The 17,683-nt window shown below is 35.2% G+C and overlaps 1 protein-coding gene across 2 annotated transcripts in view; it reads right to left on the reverse strand.

Moving 5' to 3' along the window:
• LOC132753277 (uncharacterized) overlaps window positions 1-17,683 on the reverse strand; it is a 41,238-nt gene that overhangs the window by 22,293 nt on the left and 1,262 nt on the right. The window contains exons 3-8 of one of the 2 annotated variants that reach the window (XM_060743729.1): window positions 16,515-17,218; window positions 11,352-11,498; window positions 9,997-10,194; window positions 8,182-8,454; window positions 5,159-5,245; window positions 835-2,850 (exon numbers count right to left, since the gene is read on the reverse strand). In XM_060743729.1, the coding sequence (XP_060599712.1) occupies window positions 835-2,850; window positions 5,159-5,245; window positions 8,182-8,454; window positions 9,997-10,194; window positions 11,352-11,498; window positions 16,515-16,605 (2,812 nt within the window). In that variant the 5' untranslated portion in view covers window positions 16,606-17,218. The remainder of the gene's footprint in view (window positions 1-834; window positions 2,851-5,158; window positions 5,246-8,181; window positions 8,455-9,996; window positions 10,195-11,351; window positions 11,499-16,514; window positions 17,219-17,683) is intronic. The other variant, XM_060743731.1, reaches the window with a different exon arrangement.

Below are 17,683 nucleotides of genomic sequence, written 5' to 3' on the forward strand. Positions count from 1 at the left end.
GGTAGGTGACCGGTTGTTGCGCATGACACATCATCTCATTATTGTGAACAATTCTGGCAAGTATTTACAAAATCCCTTCAAAGATAAGAAACTAATGGACGGGACACGACATATACCATCAAATAGACAATGTTGACCTTGAATGAGCAAGTGCGACCTTGACCTTGGAGGTAGGGGTCTGGTTTTGCGCATGACACATCGTCTTATTATGGCAAACATTTGAGCCAAGTTATTTCAGATTCCTTTGATAAATGACAAAGTTATGGACCGGACACGAAAGTGTGACGGACGGACGGACGTTCCTACGAATGGTCATTTATTGGATACATCTTTTGTTTAAAAGTACCCAATAAGAGAACAAAAGTACCGAACAATACTGACGGAATGAATAGAATTACCCAACAAGTGTCCTCTTGTGTGTTCAAGGTACCCAACAAGTGTCCTCTCGTTTGCCCGGACAGAAGGACGTTCCATCATTTTGGCTTTAGGGGCTATTTTCTTTGTTATTTTCTTTGTTTTCTTAAGGGCTACTAGCTCCTAAACCCTTTGATCACGGAATGAACCTATTGTTCTCTTTTGTTCTCTTTACTGTTATATAGCCCCTCAACCCAAAATGTTTGCTCGGACGGACGGACGGAGCCTATTAATATATCCCCCTTTTTTCTTCGAAAAGGCGGGGGACAATAAAATGCTTAATTGGGTAAGAGCTGTCTAATAAGAAAGTGTTTGACTGGTGAAAGAAAAACATTTTGCAGGATAACAAAACGAAAAGAATATTGATTTTTCTTACTTTTTGGTACCTACAAAACAAAGAAATCTTAACAGCTGACTTACCTGTTTCACAAAATTTGCCTTTATATTCATTTTCACAACCATGGCTACATTCAGCTGTGAGTCTATCACATATTTGATGTTTGCAACTTTTGTTACATGTACTCTCACATGTATTATTGTACCAGCCTGGTATACATCCATCAGTACAATACCCATCATGCTGATCACAGCCTCCATTCTTGCTGATCTCCACAGTTGTATCAATAATCCCTGAATTTCTCAAACAAGTCTCTGAACAGTTCTTGTTACAAAATTCTCCATAGAAACCAGTCTTACATAAGCATGTCCCTGTTCTCCTTTCACAGCGTAATTCACAATTTTTTCCACAATCCTTGTCACACATATCACCATAATACATGTCTTTGCATCCTCCACATATTCCACTATCTTTATCACAATCCTTTACACAATTTTCAGGACAAGGTTGCGTACATGTTCTCCCATAAAAACCAGATATACACTTCTCACAATCACCTGAAGTATGATTACATTTATTACCAAAACAATTTTTACTGCAATTATTCTCACACTTCAGTCCAAAAAAGCCAATTTTACATGCCACACAGTCACCTGTTTTTTTCTTACATCCTTTAGTACTGTCACAATTTTCAGCACATTGTAACATACAACTTTCATTGTAGAACCCTATAGTACAAGCCCCTGGGCACTTTCCATCTTCTATGTCACATTTAACCTCTCCAGATGATTCTTTCAAACAGTTTCCACACTGTTTGTCACAGACGTCAAACTTACCATAGTATCCACTCACACATTGTTCACAACTTCCGCTGAATTGGTGGCATCTCAAACAACGCTTTTTATCATCACAATCTATCTGACAGTGTATTCCTGACTTTCCATCAATGCAACCTTTAGAACAATTTCCATCAACACTACACCAAGAGTCTAAATCTCCCTCTCTGTTACAGTTGTGACTACACCGACATTTTCTTCCATCATAGCCAGCTTTACACTTTGTGCAGTCATCTGCTGATGTACATTCTAGGCACTGACCAGGGCATGTGCTATCACATCTAGGCCCGTAACGACCTTGTACACATTCAGAACAGTTGCTATAATGACTGCAAGCCATACATTTGTCCGAACATTTGATACATCCATTTTTAAGAAAAAAATATCCTTTTTTACAAGTCTTACACATGTCTTTACTATCACATGTTTCACATTGGTCTGGACATTCGTACTTACAATCCTCCCCAAAAAGTCCATTTTCACAAATCAAACATTTTCCACCTGTATCACATTTTTTGCACTTACTAACACTGCAATCTTCCGTACATGTTTTACCAGAGTATTTTTCTAAACAATGTGTACACTCAGTCTTGCTGATACACTTTTCACAATGTATAGGACATTTTTCATCACAATTGGACCCATATGTGGCATTAGTACAGCTTGCACAACTCAAGGATCCATCTTTAACTTCACACTCATTACAATTTTTGATCGTACTACTGCATTTCTGGTCACACATGCTGCCATGAAAACTCATATCCATGCAACCTTGTTTACAGGTGCCATTCCTTTCACATTTTTCATCAATACAATTTGTGTTACACTTTATTTCACAAAAATCACCATAATTTGTATCATCACACTTTCCGCATATACCTGACATCATATCACATCCTTCACCAATTACACAAGTCTGATTGCATTTATGTTCACACTTGCTTCCATAATAATTCATCTGACAACCATCTGATGTACAGTTTCCTGTGTCCTTATAGCAAGCAGTCTTACAGGTGCTACATGGTTTGTCACATTTATCTCCATGTAATTTCGGTTTACATTCTGTACAGGTTCCGTCTGGTAAGCAGGAAATTGTTTTACAGTTGACTGGACAGGAATCTTTGCAGGTCTTTCCATAAAAACCCTCTTTGCAATTCCCAATACATGTTCCATCTGCTTGCTCACACCCTGCACTGTCACAGTTACTAGGACATGTTTTGTCACAACCATCTCCATAGTAACCAAGCTTACATATACCAGTACCTAAAAGTAGAAATTATATTATAATATATTTCAATATAGAACAGTTGATTACATGCTTCCCAGTAAAAAGTGAACATATTCTTGTGAAGTTATCAAAAATAATTTTGCATTAGCTCAACTGTATATGAACTAGGGATGGCCACAAGTAACCGGTTAACCTAGTACTCGATCAAACTTCCGAAATATTGGTTAACAAAATTGATATTCGATTACTCAGAAAAAATACATAATTTCTATTTTTTGCGATTTAAAAGATTGGTGTATCCAATTAGTTCAGAAATTTGGAGATGTACATGTATCTTCACACAAGTACCTGTTAAATGCAATCAAAACATTTTTGCAGAGGTGCGAAAATGATATCTTAAATTTAACGAGGCGATCAACAGTTTGACACCCGCACCAGTGTCGCTTATTTCATCCAGCCTTTTATGATATTTAATTACCTTTAATTGTGTAACAGGTTGTAGCCAAAGTAACTGTTATGAAAACAACAAAGGGCTATTATGAATGTGTGAATAAAGGTAACTAGTATGTAGACCCGATTACACTTTTGTTGCCAGCGATCAGTCTATATTATTTCAAGAAGAAACAAGAGCACCGCTAGGCGGAGCATTATATGCCCAAAAGTGTTTTTCTTTTGTTAGTAAGGATGAAACATTTGTAAGACATGGGAATTAAATACAGTTTTACCTCCTTCAAAAAGCAATCCTCCTTTTAAGCTGAAGAACCTTCATATATAATTATACAGTTGCTGTTTTCAAAGCACCAGCATCAAGTTGTATATATGCTCTAGAAACCACAACTTTTAGTGTAAAGATCTTTGTGACCCTGACCTTTGACCTTATGACCCTAAAATCAATAGGGGTCATGTATTGGAAATGGCTGTTCATCCTATAAAATTTTACAGCTGTAGGTTGATTAATACTTAAGTTATTGAGCGAAAACTGTTTTCAGTTTTAAGGTCATAGTGACCTTGACCTTTGACCTTGTGACCCCAAAATCAATAAGGGTCTTCTACCCAACATGGACAATCATCCTATGAAGTTTGAATACTGTGGGCCAAATGGAACTTAAGTTATGCTCCGGAAACCATTTTCAGTTTTAAGGTAATACTGACCTTGACCTTTAATAATACTTAAGTTATGCTCTGGAAACCATTTTCAGTGTTAGGGCAATAGTGACATTGACCTTTGACCTTGTGACCCCAAAATCAATAGAGGTCTTCTACCGATTATGGACAATCATCCTATGAAGTTGTAAGACTGTGGACCAAATGGAACTTAAGTTATGCTCCGGAAACCATTTTCAGTGTTAGGGCAATAGTGACCTTGACCTTTTGACCTTGTGACCCCAAAATCAATAGGGGTCTTCTACCCAATATGGACAATCATCCTACGAAGTTTGAAGACTGTGGGCCAAATGGAACTTAAGTTATGCTCCAGAAACCATTTTCAGTGTTAGGGCAATAGTGACCTTGACCTTTGACCTTGTGACCCCAAAATCAATAGGGGTCTTCTACCCAATATGGACCATCATCCTATGAAGTTTGAAGACTGTGGGCCAAATGGAACTTAAGTTATGCTCTGTAAACCATTTTCTGTGTTGGGGCAATAGTGACCTTGACCTTTGACCTTGTGACTCCAAAATCAATAGGGGTCTTCTAACCAATATGGGCAATCATCCTATGAAGTTTGAATACTGTGGGCCAAATGGAACTTAAGTTATGCTCCGGAAACCAAATTGCTAATGGACGGACGCCAGGGGGTAAAACATAATATGCCCAAAATTCTTTCTGGCATATAAAAAGATATATGAACTGTTATACATGTTTTACACTTGAAATTGCATTCATTAAAACGTTGTAAAATATAATGTTGTTGATTCAATCTTAATTAATTTGTCTCCTGCGCAGTCCTATTTGTAAATAGAAAACGAGAGTAGCATGCGGACGGTGTTGATATTGTGTGATAAACTCTGAAGATCATTGGAAATCATCAGAGTAACCAAGTACTCGATTGGAGAAATGACCGAGTACTCGAGTATTGATTTTAGTATTTGTTGCCATCCCTAATATGAACATAGATGGAAATAACAAAAGTAAAAGGAGATTCCATCAGAAAAAAACTCATTAACATATGCATTATCATGGGAAGCACATAAATATCTCCACATGTCATGTAATTTTACATAAATACTGTTCCTATTTCATCTTACAATTAAACTTAATATACTGTGCAATAATCAATTAAGCTTGCAAGCTGCCTCCAAAACTGAAGTTGACTAAGATAACATTACAATGTTAACTTACATTTTCCATCGTCTCTGTCACACTTAACATCTTCACAATGACCACACTGTTGATCACAGTTACTACCAAAGGTTCCATTAGAGCAACCTAAAATATATCAATTTCATGATAAGAAAGCTGAGAAAAAATATTAAGTCAGACTTGTTTGAAAGATATAAGGATGTAATTCTCTGTATGTTTTTTCTCTGCATTATTTGAGGCACAATCGGTAAAATAATATAGCTCCTCCTATTTGTATAGAACTACATTAGTTGCACAGGATCCTTCCATGAATTAAAACAATGTGACTGGAAGGATTCAGTCTACCCTATAAAAGGCCCTGCTTCATGTGTGCAATACTACATTTTATGTTGGTGAACATTTGTGTAACACTGAGATCCACCTTTGCATGAAGAAGATAAATTCTGAACAAATCTTTACATATAATCATCTCAGATGACCTTGACCTGACATATACTGACCTGAATTACCCTGACATCTTTGGTGACCTGTCATATATTGACCTGAATTATTCTGAAAATATCCAGTCTAATCACTTAACATTTTTGATAAAATCCCACAATTCAAAACTGCTAAACTGTTCTTAGACAGATATAATATTCCTATGCAACCCTTGACCCTATGTGTGACCTTTACCTTGGAAAGAAGACCTGAAATTTGCGTGCACTACACTTCATTTTGGTGTATATTTGTGCCATATTATATTAAAATCTTTAAATGCATGTAGAAGTTTTGTTCAGGACCAGCATTTTCCTTTGACCTCTAAAATTGACTTCTACCTTTGACGTACAGACTCGATTCATATGCTCCAGACAACGCTGGAAATTTTTTAATCAATTGACATCATTTGCTTAAAACTTTATGGCAATTTAATATAAAATGTTAAAGTAGTAGTAGCCGTAACACAAACTGGTCGGATTTTAAACTTTTGAATATATTGTACATATTTTCGGCCAAAAATTAGTGTCATGCAGGTGTTCATCTTGAAGATTTTTTAAAGTTTTTACTATATACATATAGGAAAAAACAATGACACCTTCCCCTCTCCTTCACTCCCACCCCACCCCGGGAGGGGCCAATTTTGACCCCAGGGCTTTTATTTAAACAAACTTGGTAGACATTAACTCGAAAATATTTCATGTTTAGTATCTAAACTCTAGCTCTTTTGGTTTTTTAAAAGAAGATTTTTTTAAGTTTTTACACTCTACAAAATAATAAGAATCAATGACCCCCTGGGGGCGGGGCCAATTTTTACCCCAGGGCTTTTATTTTAACAAACTTGGTAGAAATTCACTAGAAGATGTTTCATGCTTAATATCTAAGCTCTAGCTATTTGGGGTTTTTAGAAGAAATTTTTTTAAGTTTTTACTATAGACAAATAATCAATGACCTCCCAGGGCTGGGCCAATTTTGACCCTAGGGAATTGATTTGAACAAACTTGGTAGACACCCACTAGAAGATGTTTCATGCCAAATATGTAAGCTCCAGCTCTTGCAGTTTTCTAAAAGAAAATATTTTAAGTTTTAACTCTATACAAATAAGGAAAATCAATGACCCCCCCAGGGCAGGGCCAATTTTGACCCCAGCGCATTTATTTGAACAAACTTGGTAGACACCCACTAGAAGATGTTTTATGCCTAATATTTAAGCTCTAGCTATATGGGGTTTTCAAAAGAGATTTTTTTTAAGTTTTTACTATATACAAATAAGGAAAATCAATTACCCCCCCCCAGGGCAGGGCCAATTTTGACCCCAGGGCATTTATTTGAACAAACTTGGTAGACACTGACTAGTTGATGTTTCATGCCAAATATTTATGCTCTAGCTCTTGCCGTTTTCTAAAAGAAGATATTTTAAGTTTTTTCTAAATACAAATAAGGAAAATCAATGACCCCCCCCCCCCCCCCCCGCAGGGCAGGGCCAATTTTTACCCCAGGGCATTGATTTGAACAAAACTGGTAGACATCCACAAGAAGATGTTTCCTGCTTAATATTAAAGCTCTAGCTATTTGGGGTTTTTTAAAAGAAGATTTTTTTAAGTGTTTACTATATACAAATAAGGAAAATCAATGACCCCCAGGGGCGGGGCCAATTTTGACCCCAGGGCATTTATTTGAACAAACTTCGTAGACACTGACTAGGTGATGTTTCATGCCAAATATTTTAGCTTTAGCTCTTGCGATTTTCTAAAAGAAGATATTTTAAGTTTTTTCTTTTGGTTGCCATGGCAACCAGAGTTCTGCTTTGAATTAAAATTCTTTGAACAATTTTTAAAGTTGACTACCAAAGGAACAGTCCTGTGAAGTTTGGATGAAATTGGCCTAGTAGTTTATGAGGAGATGTTGTTTAAAGTAAAAGTTTACGGACGGACGCCGCACTAAAAGCGATCACAATAGCTCACCATGTCACTTTGTGACAGGTGAGCTAATAAAAAGCAGTGAAAATGAATGATTAAAAATTTGCACTGAAGTGACTTATCTAGGCCTTCATCACCTGAAACATTAATTTCAAAAAATTCTCTAGTTATGTCAAAAAACCTTCGTGGAGTCTCTTTAATATAGAAGTCACATGGTGGGCATAAGAACTAAAAGTATCAAATAAAACAATGCATGTAAACTTTTAAAACATACTTAATTTTGTTTCTAAGCAACAGAGCTACATGCAAAAAATAAACTTATATCATAGTAATTGTTTTGTTTACTTTGCTCTTGCTCTTTTACAGAATTTCAACTGTCTAAAATTTACTGTGTCACGCCCAATATTTCATTATAGTATTGTTATTTTTTTTAGAGTCTTTAATATGACTTATTCAAAGTATTGCTAGTGAACTTGAAAGACGCTGAATTTATATAGTCCTTTATTATAACCAGACTCAATCAAATTAAGTTGGCAGTTTTCACTTATTTTCGTTGCTATATTAGGAGCTCTTCTTTCCATAATTCTGTCCTCTCCAAAATCAACCTACTTCTAATATTTTGGGCAAACCTTTAACTTGTAACAAATTTCTCACTAAAAAGCTTACCTATGTCAGATAATACCTTAACCTCCGTCAGTTCAAGATTTGGAAAATTTGACCAGCTGTCGTTTGAAGAATTGGATCGCTTGTTGACTAAATTGACATATCTAGCTTTGAATTTAGGTGTCACAGTTATAGTTGGATCACTGGAGTTACTTTCATGTATCAGCTCCCCATCTAATGGACTATCAGTAGCATTGATAGCATTGTCTGATAAAGTTATAATCAAACCTGGTCGTCGCCTTTCTATTCGTGCAAGTGTTTTAGCATCTTTGTTATCTTTTAATTAAGACAAAAAATACTTATTTATTGTAAACAAACAAACAGACAGAGCCATGTAAAGTTTTAATAGTTATTGCACCATAGGTGCTGATATTTATAGAAAAAATATCTTAAGATCCAAATCAGTTTCTAAATCATCATTTTTATATCTATACCAATTTCAACCCCAGGGCTTTTATTTAAACAAACTTGGTAGACACTAACTAGAAAATATTTCGTGCTAAGCTTCTAAACTCTAGCTCTTTTGGTTTTTTAAAAGAAGATTTTTTAAGTTTTTACTCTATAGAAAATCAATGACCCCCTGGGATGGGGCCAATTTTTACCCCAGGGCTTTTATTTTAACAAACTTTGTAAACATTCACAAGAAAATGTTTCATGCTTAATTTCTAAGCTCTAGCTATTTGGGGTTTTTAAAAGAAGATTTTTTAAGATTTTACTATATACAAATAAGGAAATTCAATGACCCCTCGACGCGGGGCCAATTTTGACCCCAGGGTATTGATTTGAACAAACTTGGTAGACACTGACTAGGTGATGTTTCATGCCAAATATCTAAGCTCTAGCTCTTGCGGTTTTCTAAAAGAAAATATTTTAAGTTTTTACTACATACAAATAAGAAAAATCAATGACCCCCCGGGGCCGGGCCAATTTTAACCCCAGGGCATTTATTTGAACAAACTTAATAGACACCCACTAGAAGATGTTTCATGCTTAATATTTAAGCTCTAGCTATTTGGGTTTTTTAAAAGAAGATTTTTTAAGTTTTTACTATATACAAATAAGGAAAATCAATGACCCCCAGGGACTGGGCCAATTTTGACTCCAGGGCATTTATTTGAACAAACTTGGTAGACACTCACCAGAAGATGTTTCATGCTTTATATCTAAGCTCTAGCTATTTGGGTTTTTTAAAAGAAGATTTTTTAAGTTTTCACAATATACACAATATACATATAGGGAAAACAATGACCCCCTGGGGCGGGGCCAATTTTGACCCCAGGGCATTTATTTGAACAAACTTCGTAGACACTGACTAGGTGATGTTTCATGCCAAATATTTTAGCTTTAGCTCTTGCGGTTTACTAAAAGAAGATATTTTAAGTTTTTTTCTTTTGGTTGCCATGGCAACCAGAGTTCTGCTTTGAATTAAATTCTTTGAACTTTTTTTAAAGTGGATTACCAAAGGAACATTCCTGTGAAGTTTTGATGAAATTGGCTAAGTGGTTTATGAGGAGATGTCATTTAAAGTAAAACTTTACGGCCGGACGCCGGACGAAAAGGGATCACAAAAGCTCACCATGTCACTTTGTGACAGGTGAGCTAAAAAACCGTAAGTGCCTCTCTCTGCATTATTTTATGCATAAGCAGGCATCAGTGTATAAACACCAAATTTCCTAAAGCTAGCTTGGTAAATACAAGAATCCAAAGTCCATTAAGGAATTTGAACCCTGAGTGGTGAGGAATAAGTACAATGTAATACAAAGTCAGTGACTCTTACTCATTTCTTGTTAAATTACTTGACAATAGATCATACAATACCTGGGTTATAGAAGTCAACAATAATCCTGTAAATGTTGTGTGCCTGTCCAAGGTCAACATACCACCAGACTGTGCCAATTCCACCTTTTTTCTGTACCCATGAATTTGTCGTTATATTGCCATCAACAGCATTGCTACTTTCTAGTCCAGCCTTTGTTTCAGGGCCTTGATCAGTGAACTTAGACAGAGCAATATTTTCTGCAAAAGAGTAAATTATCATTCAGTCAACAATTAAGTTATCATTCTTAAGTATCAAATGAAGTATGTTTGAAAATGACTACCTGTGAAATCTTACATTGAAAGAGATAGTGGGCCGTCTTAAAAATTTTGCTTTTAATATTTTCCATTGACATTGTATTGAACATGGCTGCCACATGTGTTCTGCACATTGTCTAAATGTTATAAATTCAATCACAATTCTGTGAAAATCCCAGTACAGGTAGTGGAAATATGGGCAGTGTTTTTTTCTCACTTTTTGGGGAAGGGGGTCGGTGCCGTTTGGAGGGGGAAAATGCAAAAGGAGGGGGAATTTTATTTCTTCACAAATGAAGAAACAAAAAACGAATCCAATGCATATTTCAATACATCACTTACCACTGTAAGATTTACTTTTGTTTGACATTGTTTTTCTTTCCCGTGAGTAGAAAAGGGGAGCAAATCTTGCAACACAAGTTTAAAATACGTCACTTTTTCTTAATATACGGATCTAAAATATTGACAGCAGAATTTAAAGAGTCGCATGTTAAACTTGTTTGGACGCCAGGAATAGCTCCCCTTACATGTTTGTTTGTTTGTTCTATTTTACGCCTTTTTCCAACAGTATTTCAGTCATATAGGCGGGTAGTTTCCTAACCATCGTTCCTGGAGAGTTAAACCAGTACTAGACTACCTTCCTCCGCGCTAAACTACCAAAGCATCTCCCGGGGATCGAACCCACGCCAGAGAGGTTACTGGATTAGAAGTCATCGACTCTAACCCCTCGACCACGGAGGCAGTCTAGCTCCCCTTACATACCCGGGAACAATTTGTAAACAACTTTGCTTAACAGTAAGTCTTACAGGCTTAATATAAAACATTTTTCGGCAGTTATATGCAAAAAAAAATGGTATCCATAACAGGCAAATTTTGGCTGCCATATGAGGGGGAAATTTCGGCTTTGAGAGGGGAAAAAACATACTATTTTGAGGGGGGAATTGGGCCGAATTTCACCGAATATTTTGGTGAAAAAAAACACTGATGGGAAGGGCATATGTTGAACACAACCTGAATGTTGTTAAATATATAAGATGCATTTAATCACTGAACTTAGTTTGAATTTATTTGGTCAGGTGAGCTCAAATAACAAAGATACCTACCTAACTGGACTTGACAGGTAGGACCTGCCCATAACTGACTACAAGAATCACACTGTCCATCATTTGGACAGTTTTGGTTATCCTTACAGTGACAATCGAGGACACATTTATCTCCAAATTTCCCTTCATCACACTGGCCATTCACATCTAAAATTTAAAGTTCATAGAATTAGGGTTTAGAAACGAAAGTACTTTTATTGAATTAAATTATATCATATCACTTTGCTTTGTTTTGTTTTTTTTAAATGCTTTGGTGTTGGTTCAAAATGTTCCTTACCTGCTGAAATAATTTAAAGGCCATATAAACTAAAGTGCCAACTCTATTTTTAGCAATGGCAATGGTGACCTTGACCCCTAACTCCTTACAAAGTAAGACCATCCAAGGTATGTTTCTACAGCATATGAAAGACACTGGTCAGTGACGCTAAATAAGCAAGTGTAAAAATCTATTTTTAACACTGGTAATATTGACCTTGAACCAAGTGACCTTAAACTCTACCAACTGATGGCTGACTCAAGAAAATTGACATTGTTCTAAAAATTGCCCAAGTTACATGTCACTAGACCTGTCAAAAAGTTCAAGTAGGTGAGCAAATTTGAGTCATAGTTCTTATTGACTGTAATGGAAACATTTAACATACTAAACTTTCTCAGTGCTTGATGATAAAACAATTGCCTGCATAATGTAAGAATTAACAAACAGGACAACTTTTTAAAAAAAAAAATGACATAGTTATGAGAATCAGCTACTGACCAAAGAATTGAATATTAAACAAGGGGCTATTATTCCTGTAAATCCATGCAAGAAGAATGGGTCTTAGAAAATGACCTTCAATTGACTTTGTAATCACAAAAACATGAATTAAGTTTCAAATGAATATCATCTGCATTTTTTGAAAGATTAATGTTCAAAGGGCCTTAATTTAGTCATAATCCATGTTAGAACTACAGACCTGAGAAAGTTACCTCCAATAATGATGTCAAAGGCAGATATAAAGTTTTAAAGAGAGGTATGAGCCTTAGTCAGTGACCTCCACTTATGATCATAGACATTTATGAAATTTTAAGTGAATATCCTCAGAAGTTCTGAAAACTGATGTTGCAAGTAAAACTGTAACTAAGTTTTCAAAGGGCCATAATTCTGTCAAAATCCGTGCTAGAGTAATGGGCATTATCTTGATTTACATTCAGAGATTTCACATAGTATATATCATTCTTAGAGAGCATTTTTGATCTGTTACCACTGTATTAAATGAATACATACACATTTACAATAGGATGGAATAGCAGCATGTAAATCCCTACAGTAGTTTGACCTGTGAAACCCTAAAAAGATTTTTCTATTTTAGCTCTGGCGGCAAATTTGTGCACTGAAGCAGAACTTGCCTGTAGTATGCATAGCAAGGGTTAAGTTGATAATGATCACTCCTATTAACTTTCCTTGAAATCCTGCCAGATGTATGACCTGTGACAGCCGGACAAGGTTTTTCTATTTATAGCAGCCATTTTGTGCAGTGAAGATGAAGACGTTATGCACAGCAAGGGTTAGTACTGATCACTCCTGAGAAGTTTTGTTGAAATCTTGCCAGCAGTGAAAGCAGGACAAGATTTTTATATTTTTAGCTTAGTCAGCTGTTTTGTGCAATGAAGAGTAACATGCCAGTGATATGCACAACTCAGATTGGTACTTATCACTTCTATGAAATTTTGTTCAATCCCTTCAGCAGTATCAACTCTGAAATCCTGACAAGATTTTTCCATTATTAACTTTCATTGTTGGCAAATAATTTAATAATCTTGATAGTAATATGCTCGTTCATTCAAAGATATATTTAAAATAAGGATGAGTCATTGTTTTGTTAGTTTGTCTTTTTGCACATGTTATTGGTCTAAACCTACATCAAATGGAACATTAATCTCGAAAAATTATTTCCAGCCCTGTCAATCCAAAAAACCACAGTGGAATCACTTTTAATATCCGTCTTGTCTTATTTTTCATTTATGAAACAGCATGGACTAAACGCTGGTACTTTTAATATTTAAGCATGTTTTTATTGTGTTGCCCTTATATCTGTACTAAGGTGGTATTATTGAAAAACACTTTCACAGGCCTCAGGCCTAAAAAAAGGTTATTTTCTGGTTACATCTGAAACAATGGGTCGGTAGGTAGGCATTTTTTTATCTTTTAAATGGGTAAGGCAGGATTCAGCATCCTGGTGTGTGGATTTATACCATTTTCTTGTGTTGCTTTTTATATAATTATATCAAGTTAACTGATTTATAAATACATGTCATTTTCTTTCAGGTTAACTTTAATGAAGAATGTATTAGAGGTATTGAAAATGATAGTATCAAAAACAATCAAGAGCCACCACCTGGAATGGGGTGGGGAGCCATAATTTCTTATTTCTAAAGAGAGGAATTGATAATTATGTTTTGTTGCTTATTGATTATTAACAAAAATATGTCTTAAGCATTTTAGCTGGTGACAAAAAATGAAATATTTCGTACAACACTTACAAACAATACTTCACCAGTATTGCAGGCACTAAAGGTTCTTGAATGATGGACGATTCACATTCATGCAAATAAATGCTCTGATTGGCAACTTAACAATAATTGCTTGGGATTTAATGTTTTTTTTATCTCTGATTCACTTTTTCTGTAATCGTCGGAGATTGGCTTATTCAATTGATTGAATTGAACTGACAAAACTGCACATAAAACCATGATATTGATATTCTGGGCTACAAACTGATATGCTGGGCTAAAATCTATCCAGATCTACTTATTTCCTTTATGTAGATCTGATGACGACAGTATATGTTTCCCCTTCATTATAATTCTGATTTCCCTGCAGAAAAAGCTATTTTTAACCATGCAATGCAATCAAATGGGTTTTTACATAGGCATAAGAAGAAATCAACATACCGTTATCCATGGATTTTTGTTAGAAAAAAAAATGTTTAAAGTAATTTTTAACAAAGTAACTTGAAATAATACAGTCAATTTTCAATGGGCAAGATTGTTTTGCCAGTTTTCCTGTAGGCTGTATGGACAATGCCATGTTTGTTCTCGAAATTGTGAAAAATGACCTACTCAGTATTGGTTTTCACAGGGTTAAAATTAGAAACCATATCACTTTGAAAATTATGAAAGCTCATTGATGATTGGCTAATGATTGGACACCAGAAATGATTTCATATTTGGTCATGGTCAGATCTAAAAGCAGAGCATTATTTAGAGCTGATTTTAATCAGAATGCAAACTATTAGATTTAGGATACATCATAAGGGACACATTAAATAATGTATTAAAAACGTATTTTCACAGAAATTTGAGCTATTTTCGTACGTATGTATTTTCAGCTCAAACTGCACTTTTAAAAATATTTTTTGGGTTCTCAAATTTTACCTACCTACCAACCCTCCTTTTTTGGCCTCGCCACCAGAAACACATCAATTTTTTATAGGCCTAAATAACAATGATTTCTGTACGGGAACTACTTGCATGCCAGTATTAAAGTGACATTATGCCCATCCATTGAAGGGTATAAATGGGTAAACAGGTGGAAGTCAAAATAAGTTTTCATTTTGCCATAATTCATTTTTATATAAAAAGTTACTTCACATTAGCGATAAACAACGCACAGATTTAAACAAATCTATCGTAAATATCCATTAGAATTTACATGTAATGTTCAGTTTATAAAAAGAGTGGGGCAGTCACAAACTTGACACTTACTAGAAGATGTTTCATGCTTAATATCTAAACTCTAGCTATTTTGGTTTTTTCAAAGAAGATTTTTAAGTTTTTGCTATACACATATAAGGAAAATCAATGACACCAGGGGCGGGACCAGTTTTGACCCCAGGGCTTTTATATGAACAAACTTTGTAGACACTCACTAGAAGATGTTTCATGCTTAATATCTTAACTCCAGCTATTTGGGTTTTTTCAAAGAAGATTTTTTAAGTTTTTGCTATACACATATAAGGAAAATCAACGACCCCGGGGCAGGGCCAATTTTGACCCCAGGGCTTTTATTTGAACAAACTTGGTAGACACCCATTAGAACATGTTTCATGCTAAATATCTTAGCTCTAGCTCTTTGAGTTCTATAAAAGAAGATTTTTGAAGTTTTTACTATATGCATATAGGGAAAATCAATGACCCCCTGGGGCGGGGCCAATTTTGACCCCAGGGCTTTGATTTGAACAAACTTGGTAGACACTCATTAGAAGATGTTTCATGCCAAATATCTAAGCTCTAGCTCTTAGGGTTTTTTAAAAGAAGATTTTTTAAGTTTTTCCTATTGGTTGCCATGGCAACCAGAGTTTTTAATGGAATTTAAATTTTTGAACAATTTTGAAAGGGGTCCACCTAAGGATCATTTCTGTAAAGTTTGGTTGCAATTGGCCATGTGGTTTAGGAGGAGATGTTGTTTGAAAAGTTTGACGCCATTTTTTGAAGGACGCACGATGCATGACGCACAACGCACGATGCACGACGCAAGCAGAGTGATGACAAAAGCTCACCCTTGAGCACTTTGTGCTCAGGTGAGCTAAAAAAAATAGGAAACAAAAACGTGTTTACTTAATATCATAAGCTTCTAATTAAATCTTCCGTGTAAGCGCATTGATTGCTGCCGAAATTCATTTGCATGTGTCATACGTTTTTTTTTCTTCTATCAAATAGAAAGACCTTGTCTGTGCATTATCTAGTTAAACTTAAAGTAATAAAGAACAGAATTTAAATATGTAGAAATACTCGCAATTCTACTGATAAGAAAAGCTTGTGAAACTGTCAATCCTGGGATTATAAATAATTTCAATAATTACAATAAATAGTGTTAACACAAACATAAATATTAATAATTGAAACGTGGGCCGAGTTGACCCGTGCCGAGTTGGAATAGGGCCGAGCTGATTCGGGGGGCCGTGTACGTTTTAGGGCCGGGCTGACCCGGATTCCTATCTAACATGTCACACCCAATAATTGTGCGCTTTTGGGTCTTTTTTATTATATAGATGCTGGTCGCCCTTCGCAAAAACCGACATTTATGTATGTCAGATTGTAAAATCGGTCGGTCTAACCGTCTTGCAGTTGAACTAGTCTGACATGTCGAACTTCAAAAAACCATAACAAAAACATTTAACTCACATGCAACAAGACTTGTTAACAGACAAATTAAAATCAACGATTTTTCTATTCTCAAAAAGAGGTATGATTTTTTTCTAAACGTAGTCATCATGCCGCATTTTCATCTCTTTTTGTAAAGAATCGATTTAATATTCTTTCGCTTTCAGCTTCCAATGAACTTCCTGTTTTCTTTGTCTCAAGAGTAACTTCCCTTTAATAAATCACAACAAAGACTCTCCATATACCATAAAGAGAAAAGATAAAGTGTAAAATATTTTGTACCATAAGAACTGGCATTGTTATCATTTATTAATTAGATAATTATCGTTTCTGTTTATTACAATGATTTAGGTCGACAAGAAATAAAGAAAAAAATTGGCTTTATTAAGTAATCTACCATAATTCAGCGCTGAACGTTCTATTCTTTAATATCCATCATCAAATTGCATATATAATTAGTTGTTACAGCTTTAAGATAAAGCAATATATAAGAAGTGCTTTTAGGTTTTTCTTTAATGATCGAGACACGATGAAACCCATCTTTCACCACACCAAGATGGAGAGACTTGTGAATATCTCCGACGACCACTCACTCTGACGGCGGTATAAGACATCAAGGCCAGTACGTTGCAGAACCTCTTTGGTCTACGGATCATACAGACTTCTGCGATCAAACCTCTGAAAATGATGTCACATGATCGTCTGCTAATCCCATTTGCTGAACCCTAAATGGAATAAATGATTAAAAAATTAGTTTCAAATATGATATACAATATATGATTTTCAATTTTATAAAAAAGAGTTTGCATTATCATGAATATCTACAGTATATCTTGACACACGTGAAAAGTATTTTTTTTAAACATAACAAAATATCTTAGGCATGTTATTGTACATAGTCTTAGAACTACCAATTTTCACATGTCAACATCGCAATAGTATCTGATTTGTGTGTCAAATAATTTCGCTGAAAGCTAACATTTACTCAAAGTCGCAAACTTTAAATGAATGTGAAAAGAGTTTAAATCTAAGATTATTCTTCGAAATAGCGTATTTTGATCTGTAAATATACTTTACATTTACTAAAAAAGAGTTCCACTGAAATCAATGGTACAAAATAACTCCGCGGAAAGTCGCATAGTCAGTGAGTCTTTTCACGAGAGACAATAAAAATACAGCATCTCTAATTT

Source organism: Ruditapes philippinarum, unplaced genomic scaffold (assembly GCF_026571515.1).
Source record: "Ruditapes philippinarum isolate M1 unplaced genomic scaffold, ASM2657151v2 ctg641_1_1_1_1, whole genome shotgun sequence".
NCBI lineage: Eukaryota > Metazoa > Mollusca > Bivalvia > Venerida > Veneridae > Ruditapes > Ruditapes philippinarum.